The sequence below is a fragment of the Ochotona princeps genome, chromosome 16, assembly GCF_030435755.1.
Source record: "Ochotona princeps isolate mOchPri1 chromosome 16, mOchPri1.hap1, whole genome shotgun sequence".
Lineage (NCBI taxonomy): Eukaryota > Metazoa > Chordata > Mammalia > Lagomorpha > Ochotonidae > Ochotona > Ochotona princeps.
The window spans coordinates 54,578,453-54,588,436 of record NC_080847.1 but is presented as its reverse complement, the minus strand read 5'-3'; the positions used below and the strand labels follow the sequence as shown (position 1 = coordinate 54,588,436).

The 9,984-nt window shown below is 60.9% G+C and overlaps 1 protein-coding gene across 1 annotated transcript; it reads left to right on the top strand.

The window, feature by feature from the left end:
• The first annotated feature begins 448 nt into the window (after positions 1 to 448).
• Positions 449 to 9,765, top strand: HSD17B14 (hydroxysteroid 17-beta dehydrogenase 14). Its single transcript, XM_058674290.1, has 9 exons — positions 449 to 689; positions 1,124 to 1,162; positions 1,967 to 2,049; positions 2,142 to 2,208; positions 3,274 to 3,365; positions 8,628 to 8,732; positions 8,953 to 9,020; positions 9,120 to 9,216; positions 9,318 to 9,765. The coding sequence occupies exons 1-9, from the start codon at positions 542 to 544 to the stop codon at positions 9,489 to 9,491; spliced, it is 873 nt and encodes a 290-aa protein (XP_058530273.1). The 5' UTR covers positions 449 to 541; the 3' UTR covers positions 9,492 to 9,765.
• The last annotated feature ends 219 nt before the right edge of the window (positions 9,766 to 9,984 follow it).

Genomic DNA, 9,984 nt, shown 5'->3' with positions numbered 1-9,984 from the left:
GCAACCTGAGACCTGGGAGGGACCTATGTCCGCGGCCATGACTTGCTTTTCCAAACACTGTCTGAATTTGGATTAAACTTTGAACTTTTAGTCAACAGCGTTCTGTTTTCTGTCTGGGGTGTCACACTAGAGTCTTCAAGGGGCAGAACTGGACCCCTGTGTGTGAGGGAGGAGGGGCTGGGCTGGACCCCTGGGTGTGAGGGAGGAGGGGCTGGGCTGGACCCCTGGGTATGAGGCAGGAGGGGCTGGAACCCTGGGTGTGAGGGAGGAGGGTCTGGAACCCTGGGTGTGAGGGAGGAGGGGCTGGGCTGTGACCCCTGGGTGTGAGGGAGGAGGGGCTGGACCCCTGGGTGTGAGGGAGGAGGGTCTGGAACCCTGGGTGTGAGGGAGGAGGGGCTGGGCTGTGACCCCTGGGTGTGAGGGAGGAGGGGCTGGGCTGGACCCCAGGGTGTGAGGGAGGAGGGGCTGGGGCCAAAGTTGCAGGTCTCTGGCTTCCTGGTACCACCCCTAGGGCGGGGCTCAGTGGGTCTGGCCCCTATATATGTTCCTTCTGGCTCAGCATGCTTGGGAAGTGGAAGTAGGCCCAGGAGGAGGTCACAAGATGGCGTCTGGAGGCCGCTATGCCGGGAAGGTGGTGATCGTGACAGGGGGTGGGCGCGGCATTGGAGCTGGGATTGTGCGGGCCTTTGGTGAGTGGGAGTCCCTTTGCTGGGAGCTGGGTGCTGGGAGAGCAAAATTGGGAAGGGAGATACTGGGGCAGACAGAGGCGTGTGTGAAGGCAGGTTTCTGATCTTGCAGCCTGTGTTTTGCAGGGCTAACGCTCACACTGGCCATGGGTTGCGCGGCTGTGGCTGAGGCTGGGTGTGGGGGCTGGGGTTGGGGTCAAGGTGCCTCAGGTGGTTGGGGTGTGCGTGGGTCACCCTGTTGAGGACTCAGAGTCCAGCAGCATCTGGAGTGGCCAAGGGAGTTGCATGTCACACTGCCCTTTGTAACCTGGGGGACCTCATTAGACTTAAGGGTGGAAGGGAGAGATTGGCCCTGTCCGCGTGGCCAGGGGACAGCAGCCAAGGCCTGGACAAAGTGCACCCACCGGGAGGGGTTAATGGCACTCTTCTTGTTCCAGTTGACAGTGGGGCCCAAGTGGTTATCTGCGACAAGGATGGTGAGTTAGGGCCCAGAATCCAGCCCAGCCCTCCTCCCTCACACCCAGGGGTCCAGCCCAGCCCTCCTCCCTCACACCTAGGGCTCCAGACCAGACCAGGCCCTCCTCCCTCACACCCAGGGGTCCAGCCCCTCCCTCACACCCAGGGGTCCAGCCCAGCCTCCCTCACACCCAGGGGTCCAGCCCCTCCTCCCTCACACCCTGGGGTCCAGCCCAGCCCCTCCTCCCTCACACCCAGGGGTCCAGCCCAGCCCTCCTCCCTCACAGCCAGGGGTCCAGCCCCTCCTCCCTCACACCCAGGGTTCCAGCCCAGCCCTCCTCCCTCACACCCAGGGGTCCAGCCCAGCCCCTCCTCCCTCACACCCAGGGGTCCAGACCAGCCCTCCTCCCTCACACCCAGGGGTCCAGCCCCTCCTCCCTCACACCCAGGGGTCCAGCCCTCCTCCCTCACACCCAGGGGTCCAGCCCAGCCCCTCCTCCCTCACACCCAGGGGTCCAGCCCCTCCTCCCTCACACCCAGGGTTCCAGCCCAGCCCCTCCTCCCTCACACCCAGGGGTCCAGCCCAGCCCTCCTCCCTCACACCCAGGGGTCCAGCCCAGCCCCTCCTCCCTCACACCCAGGGGTCAGGGGTCCAGCCCAGCCCTCCTCCCTCACACCCTGGGGTCCAGCCCAGCCCTCACACCCAGGGGTCCAGCCCAGCCCTCCTCCCTCACACCCAGGGGTCCAGCCCAGCCCCTCCTCCCTCACACCCAGGGGTCCAGCCCCTCCCTCACACCTGTGTGCCCAGCCTGCGTTCTCTGCAGAGCCCCGAGGCCGAGCCCTGGAGCAGGAGCTTCGGGGTGCCGTCTTTATCCCCTGTGATATGACTCGGGAAGAAGAAGTGAGGGTGAGAGCAGCCTCACCGTCCCCTGCCCCGCCTGCTCCCTCACCCTGGAGTCCAGCCCCTGGGAGCCTGGACACACCCGCCTGTCTCCTCAGGGCCTGGTGGCTGAGACCGTCCGCCGCTTTGGCCGCCTGGACTGTGTAGTCAACAACGCGGGCCACCGTGAGTTGTGGGACCCACGGGCTGTGAACCCCCACATTACCACACCCCCTGCTTCCACCTTGGTCCCCTTGTCCACCTTGACGCCCCGTCTTGCCAGGTCAACCTACTTTCTTTCCAAGTCCACCAGGACAGCATGACAGTCTCCAAGCTGCGAGGCTCTCTGCCCAACTCCAGGGGCTGCAAGGACTTGAGGTGGTGTCCACGGGGGCGTGGCTTCCTCTGGGGCGTGGCTTTCCACATAGGGGAGTGGCTCACACGGGGCGTGGCTTCTCTCAGGGGTGGTCTCTGGGGCGTGGCTTTACAGCGGGGCGTGGCTCCGAGGAGGGAGTGGCTTCTTGTGGGGCGGGGCGTCTGTTTGCAGCTTGGTTTTCTCCTGGGCTGAAAGCCGAGCACCCCTTGCTGGGGCCAGTCTCTCAGATAACGGCTTCTGGCACCCCAAGCGGCGGCCTAACCGCACGCCCGCTCTCCCCGCTCCAGTTTCTGCCTCTCTGTCCCTCCATCCCGATCTGCTGTGGCCCTGAGTAGAGGTGTAGGGGTGGTTGTGAAATATATGAGACTGGCTTTGTGGCATAGCAAACGAATCCTCTACCTGCATTCGCTGACATCTCCTATGGGCACCGGTTTGAGTCCGAGTTGCTCCACTTCCCATCCAGCTGCCTGCTAATATACGTGGAAACGCAGCAGAAGATGGTCTTATGTATTTGGGCCCCGACACCCACGTGGGAGGCCGGAAGAGGCTCCTGGCTCCTGGTTTCCAACCAGCCCAGCTCCAGCATTGCGGCCTTTTGGGGAGTGAACCAGCAGAGAGAGGATCTCTCTCTGTCTGTCCCTTTCTTTGTAACTCTGCCTTTTACATAAAATAAACTTTTTAAAAGAGTTATGAGTCCAAGAACAAGGGCACCCAGTCTGCAGTTGCCCAAGGCATAGAACTGTAACATGATCTACGCAGCCCCCTCCCCCTGGCCGCCCAGGAAGGGGAGGGCTGATATCCCAGACCTGCCCCCGCCATGCTGCCTGTCCAGGGGCCTCCCGGCTCACCACCTCCCCCTCTGCCTCCCATCCTAGACCCACCACCACAGCCGATCGAGGAGACCACAGCCCAGGGCTTCCGGGACCTACTGGAGCTGAACCTGCTGGGAGCCTTCACCTTGTGCAAGGTGAGGGCTAGAGGGGCCGGGGCAGTGACTCCCACACTGGCAGGGTCTTGGGGGAGCAAGCTGTTTCCTGTTTCAAGAGAAGCCCAGGGTTTGCAGAAAGATGTGAGTGCCAACCCTTCCGCTGAGCTAACGCTCCCCATGTAGCTGCCTAACCCAGGCTTCTCCGGAACCTTCCCAAACCTTCCAGAACCCTCTGAACTGGCTTGGTAGAGGTGGGGAGTGGGTGTTGCCAGCACAGGTGGCTGGGGCTGTGCCGGGCACCCAGGGAGGCAGTGCCAGGGTGGGGCCGGGACCCCATGAGTCTCAGTGAGGCCCGAGGGCACCCCCATCCCTGGACCTGGGGAGGCGACTCCTGCCCCATGGCCTTAGTTCACGCTGTGTCCTGGTCTCATACAAACACCAGACAGGCAGTTCCCAACCCCCTCCTCCTGTGCACCCCCTTACAACCCTCATCTATGTGAACAGCCTGATTTCCCACCTTGTGGCCCGGTAAAATGAACGAAGTTACTACGTGGGTACTTAGCACCGACACCATGTGAGCATGGGTACAGAAGGAGCAACGAGCCAAACTGACAGGAAGTCCTGCCTTTGTGGAGTGGGTGCTTGGTGGGGGACAGACAGGTGAAGGTCAAATGTCACGGGGGTTGGCAATGTGCTGGCAAGTGACAGAAGCTCGGGGATGAGCATGATGGACATGTGTGTGCTCGAGTGTGCCAGGTGTGTGCATGGTATACTGGTCACGGCATGTGTGTGCACGCTGTACCCGTCACAGCACGTATGTGCACGGTGTATCTGGTCATGCCATTTTGCAAGTGTGCAGCTCACAGTGACTTAGCTCCTGAGCGTGTGGCGTGCCTGTCATGCTGCGCTGAGAAGGCTCAGCTTTCTGTTGTCCTGTTTCTCGTAGGCTCCTTCTTTTTTCTTTTTCCTTCCGCAAGGAGTCTTTTTTAAAGATTGATTTGTTTATTTGAAAGGCAGAGTCAGAGAGACAGAGAGAGAGAGAGAGTTCTTCCATCCGTTGGCTCACCCCGAAGGTGGGCCAGGAGGAAACGCGCAGCCGGGGCACAGTGTGGTCTCCCACGGGGGCAGCAGGGACTCAGGCCCTGGAGCCATTGCCCACTGCCTCCCAGGGTGCATGTCAGCAGGAAGCCAGATCAGAAGTGGAGCCGGCAGGAATCCAGCCCACCCTGCAACATGGGATGTGGGCTTCCCCGCAGCAAGTCTAAGGCCACCTCTCTATACGGGGGGAGGGGTCCAGCGCTGTGGTTGGTGGGTAAAGCTGCCACCTGCAATGCCCGCATCCTATATGGGCTTGAGTTTGAGTCCTTGCTGCTCCACCTCCAATCCAACTCCCTGTTGCTGCACCTGGGAAAGTGACAGAGGTTGGCCCAAGTGTTTGGGCCCCTGCACCCACATGGGAGACCCAGAAGAGGCTCCTGGCTTTGGACTGGCCCAGCTCCAGCCATTGTGGCCATTTGGGGAGTGAACTAGTGGATGGAAGATTCTGTCTCTCCTTCTCTGTCTATAACTCTGCCTTTCAAATAAATAAACACATCTTTAAATATATATAGTTGCTGTTTTAGACTGAGGGGTGTGTAGGCAGTTGAGAAATGCTTGTCTGACAGATGACATTCGAATCAAGACCCCAAGTCCCAACAAAGAAATGATAGATGTTTCTACGAATCACCCTGATTTGATCATTACACATACTATACATTGATCGAAGAGTCACACTGTAACCCACTATGATTATGCTTCAAGGAAGTGAAAAGATACAACATGATCACAAATTTGAGGGAGACCCTGAGAAGCTGGGTAGGACAGAGCAGGTGCCGGCAAAGGAGCCTTTGGTGTAAGGAACCTGGGGTAAGGTAGTGCTCACAGGCACGCAGCCAGTGCCGAGGGAGAGAGGGAGGGCAGGAGGGGAGGGCAGAGGGTGGGGAAGGGGCGCAGGGGGTGGGCAAGGGGCACAAAAGGTTCTAGCAGGTGACCTAGAAAGTCCCTTAGCAGAAGGTGGGGACCTGGCGCCCTCTGGTGGCCACGTAGCAGACGCAGCTGAGGCGCTCAGCACAACACCCTGGGCTTGCGTGGTGCTGGGTTCGTTTTGAAGGTGAACTTGTCAGCATTTCTTTCCAGATTAGCTGTTCAGGTGGATTTCACACAGAAAAGACAACCCCCACTGCAGCTGGCGGTCAGACAGAGCCTGGCAGAGGGCAGTGGAGAGTGGCATGCCACCTAACCCAACGCTGTGTGGCCAGTGGGCTGGGGTGTGGGGCTGCCACTGGAGAAGTGGGCTTGGGGCCTAGTGTCTTGAAGGGAGGATCTCAGGGGAGCCTGGATGCTGTGTGGGTGAGGGGGCAGGCAGCTCAGGCACCAATTCTGAGGTCCTGCTCCAGAGGCAGGTGTGTACTGGGGGCCCGTTAGGGAGCCCCTTCTCTGCCACGCTGGCCACCCCTGGCTGTGGTCTCCAGCTTCCTTCCTGGCGTGGCCCAACTGTAAAGCCACCCAGTTCACACACATCTCCAGTGTGTACAGGGTTCGTCCGTTTTCCTGCTGCCTACTTTTCAAAGGCGAGAGCTGACACTGGCTGCCAGCTGTCTCCTCTGGGGCCTGTGCCAATACCTGCACGGGGCCTCTTCGCTTTGGCTTTGTCACCTGTCAAGGGGGGCTCCTGTGGGCATCCTGGAGTCCCACGCTGAGGGCTGAGTAAGCCCTCGGCGACTGTGGCTGCCAACCTTTGCTCTGATCTCCTGCTGGCCCTGCCTCAGCTGCAGATTGGGCAAAAGGAGCATGGGGAAGTGAGGGGAAGCGTGAAGAGACAGGTGTAAGGCCCTGAGCAGCGGAAGTCGAGGAGAAGTAGGGTTGCCTTGCTCACCGTTCACCAGCAGGGCCTGTAAAGGCCCTGGGGCAGGAGCTGCTGATCAGATTGCAGGGGGTGTGCCAGCCCTGTGTCCCACTTGCCTGGTGAAACTTGTTCTGCCCACACTGCCATCCCCGTCCCCCACCCCAGGGCGTTGTGTAAGGTCACCAGTGAGTGCCTCATCCGTGGGCCCACGAGCTTGTACATATTGATGCAACACGGGTCAGAATGTTACCGAGGTGAGCACACACAGTTCCCCCGTGGTCAGGCACCTGCCCAGCTGTCTCACCTATCCGGTGGAGAATGCTCAGAGACCAGGCTGACTTCTGCCCCAGCTGGCATATGCCGCTGCAGCCTGGACCCTAGCTAAGGAGGCGGGAACTCCATCAGGGTCTGTGTCTCACACACCCCGGTTCTCAGCCATCTTAGGACTGACAAGGTCTGTCCCTGGTGTTAAACTTTTCCTTGGACAAAGGTTTTTGTCTGTATGTTGATGCTGCTGTCGCTGGACCTCAAGAAATGTGTGAATGCTGTCATGGTCATCAGCTTCCTGAGGCGGGCACGGCCTGCTCTGGGAGCCCCTGGCTGCTCCGTCTGCTTGGGGGTTCTGCCTTCATGTGCCTTTCCTCCCAGGCTGGCCGTGGCCACCTGCTGGGGGGCGGTGCAGGGCAAATGAGGGCACAGGCTTCACCCAGGCCACATGGGGTGGGGACCCTTGGGTAAGCGAATTTTCCGTTGGACGGGAGCTGGGGACGGGGCCAAGAGTGACAGGGAGTCGTGTTTGCGCTGAGGTCCAGCGTGGGAGAGGGAGGAACAGGCGAGGACTTGGTGCTCCCTGTACCTGGTAGCAGGAATGGTAGTGGCAGGCCTGGCCGTGAGGTGGAGGACTGGGCATGTGCCGGGGAGGGGACAAAGGAGGAAGGGAGCGAAGGGGTTGGGTGGGGAGCTGGTCTTATAGGACCAGGAACGAAGGAGCAATCCCACTGATACTGACTGCAATGAGGAACTCAGAGTGACCATGGGAAAGGTGGCCCTGGAGGCCCAATGGTCCAGTTTAAACGTAGTGGCGTCCCATGATCTGGCCTTGGTTCCTCTGACCTCACCTGGCCCCTGCTGGCCTCCTGGCCAGCCGACACACAGGGTCTGGCTCTGCCCACAGCTCTTGCCCATGCTCTGCAGCGAGAGCTCCTTGGCAGGTGTGGCTGTGGGACTGGGTGAAGCAAGGATACTTCTGGGCAGGGAAGGGCCAGTTCTGTCTGGGGGACAGAGATATGATGTCCAGGGGGACCCCCATGAGAGGTGTCTTGGGGGAGGGTTTAAGAAGTTTGGGATCCAGGGAAGGAGGTGCTCAGAGATAGGCCCAGGAACCCCCAAATTTTAGGCAAAATGAGTTCAGGTCAGAGTGAAGATGAGGGACAAGGGGACAGAGAAGTTCTCTGGATCCAGTGTTGGAAGAGAGAGGAGAGAGGGTCAGGCAGATCCAGGACCGTAGCAAACTGGACACATTAAATGACCTTGAGGCAGGTGGGAGAGGTTCCAGGCCGGAGGAACAAATATTTATGGAGGACTAGATGTTTGCCTGGTGCCCGGGCTTGGGCCCTGGTAAACCTCACTTGGGTTGGGGAGCGGGAGGCAGGTTGAAAGCTGGGTCGAGCCTGGGGAGAAGAGGATGAGACAGGGTCCCTGAGGGGCCCAGGGAGCCAGGATCCCACTTCGTCCTGTACCCGCATACCCAGTCCGGTGCTCCTAGCAGTCCCGTGTGGCCCGCCTGCCTGTCTGCCTATGGCTTTGGTGGCCTCAGGTTGCCTGAAGCACACGATGGTCTGTTAGGCGCACTGTGACAGCGCTCATTGCTCACTGGTCTCCCCTGTCATCACCAGGACCAGAGGCTGCTCTTGTTGAGGGTTGCCATGACGATGGACTCATGGGATCCCACACCCTGCCCTTGGGCACCGTGAGGGTCTCAAAATCACTGGTGGGCGGCTAGTGTGGGACGATGGCTGGTGGGGTTTTGCATGCTGGTGAGAGCACCCCAGGCAGGGTAAACCAGTCGGTAACACACGTCACACCAGGACAATGCCTTCCAGGCCGCGGGAACAGTTTGTCCAAGGCTCTGAGATTGGCACACTCTACCCCCAGGAGGAGGGGGTGCTCCACAGGGAGCTCACTGCATTCCTACTCACGGGTGCCCCTGGGAGTGCCCGTGCAGGCTGGCTAGTCTCCAGGGGCAGGAAGCAGCCTGGGCCAGCCAGCTCTGCTGCGTAAGGCAGGGGAGGGCGGGTAGTTTGGCCAAGGTCAGTCTCTCACATATACGTTGGTGGAGCTTCTCAGCCTGGGGGCCCCCCTGTGTCTACTTGGGGTTTGGGGGGTTGGGAGGCTCACTTCCCCTCCTGTTTCCCCAGCTTGCCCTCCCTCACCTGCGGAAGAGCCAGGGCAATATCATTAACATCTCCAGCTTGGTGGGGGCCCTGGGCCAGCCCCAGGCACTTCCTTATGTGGCCACCAAGGTAGGCCAGGCCCTACCTGGCTCTCCCAAGAGCAGGGGTTTGGGGGGGTGTTCGTGGGAGGAGCTGGGGAGACCACAGCCCCACTTGCCAACCCCCAGCTTTAGTCTGACCCCTGTGCTGTGCTGTGCGCCTGGAGAAGACAGGTGTGGGTGACCCTGGCTGGGAGGACAGGCCAGGGATCACCCCCATTTGCTAGGGCCTGGGGGTGCCTTTTCTACAGGGGGCAGTGACGGCTATGACCAAAGCCTTGGCCCTGGATGAAAGCCAATATGGCGTCCGAGTCAACTGGTGAGCAGGCAGTCTGGGTTGGAGGGGGAATGGCAAGATGGGGTGACTGCCCCCCACACCAGGCAGCATCTGGGTCAGGCTCCTCTAACACTTCCCCAGTATCTCTCCAGGAAACATCTGGACGCCCCTGTGGCAGGGGCTGGCAGCCCTGGCACCAGACCCCACGGCCGCCATCCGAGAGGGTGCTATGACCCAGGTAGGAGTGGGCGCCAGATCCCCCCAGGGAGTGCAGGGGGCTGGTTTGGGGGGCAGGCATGGGCCCCTCTTGACCTCATCTTCCCATTTTGTCCCCATCAGCCCCTGGGCCGCATGGGCCAGCCCGCGGAAGTGGGGGCAGCAGCCTTGTTCCTGGCTGCGGAAGCCAGCTTCTGCACTGGCATCGAGCTGTTTGTGACGGGGGGCGCCGAACTGGGCTATGCGTGCAAGGCTAGCCCAGGCACCCCTGTGCAAGTGCCCAGTCTCCCTCCCTGATTCCCCACACCCCCCAACCTGACTCCCCACCTCCCCACCCCACCCCTCAAACAGACTGCCACACCTCCCAGGTGCAGCGTGGGGTGTGCCAGGCCACCCTGCAGGTTCCCATAAATGTGACTCCACCACCAGGATGATTTACTTCCGCTCTGTGTACAGCGCCCAGCACCCTGGGGTCCCGCCCAGCGGCCCCTTAGCAGGCCACAGGGAGCGTGCTAATTAACTACCAGGCCCCAGGGGGCAGAGGCGATTACACTAATTAGGTAGTAATGGAGACAGCCAGGGGCTGGGGATTCGGGGTGCACGGGGTGCAGCGGTCCTCGCTGGCTCAGGTGGGCGCCCAGCGGCAGGCCCGGCGTCCCCAGCAGGTGGAGGGGGGAGGCACCGCAGGGCAGTCGTCGATTGGCCGTGGAGGGGGTGTGTGTGGCGGTCACGGATTGGCTGGGAAGCAGGGGCGGGGTCCCCCTGGGTTCTGTGGGGGGGACAGTCCAGG

Bases quoted from the DNA above. Each gene is read 5' to 3' on its own strand.
- HSD17B14 (XM_058674290.1), top strand. From the start codon at position 542: ATGTTCCTTCTGGCTCAGCATGCTTGGGAAGTGGAAGTAGGCCCAGGA. The intron at 690-1,123 runs GTGAGTGGGAGT...TTCTTGTTCCAG, and splicing joins TGGGATTGTGCGGGCCTTTG to TTGACAGTGGGGCCCAAGTG. The intron at 9,021-9,119 runs GTGAGCAGGCAG...ACACTTCCCCAG, and splicing joins TATGGCGTCCGAGTCAACTG to TATCTCTCCAGGAAACATCT.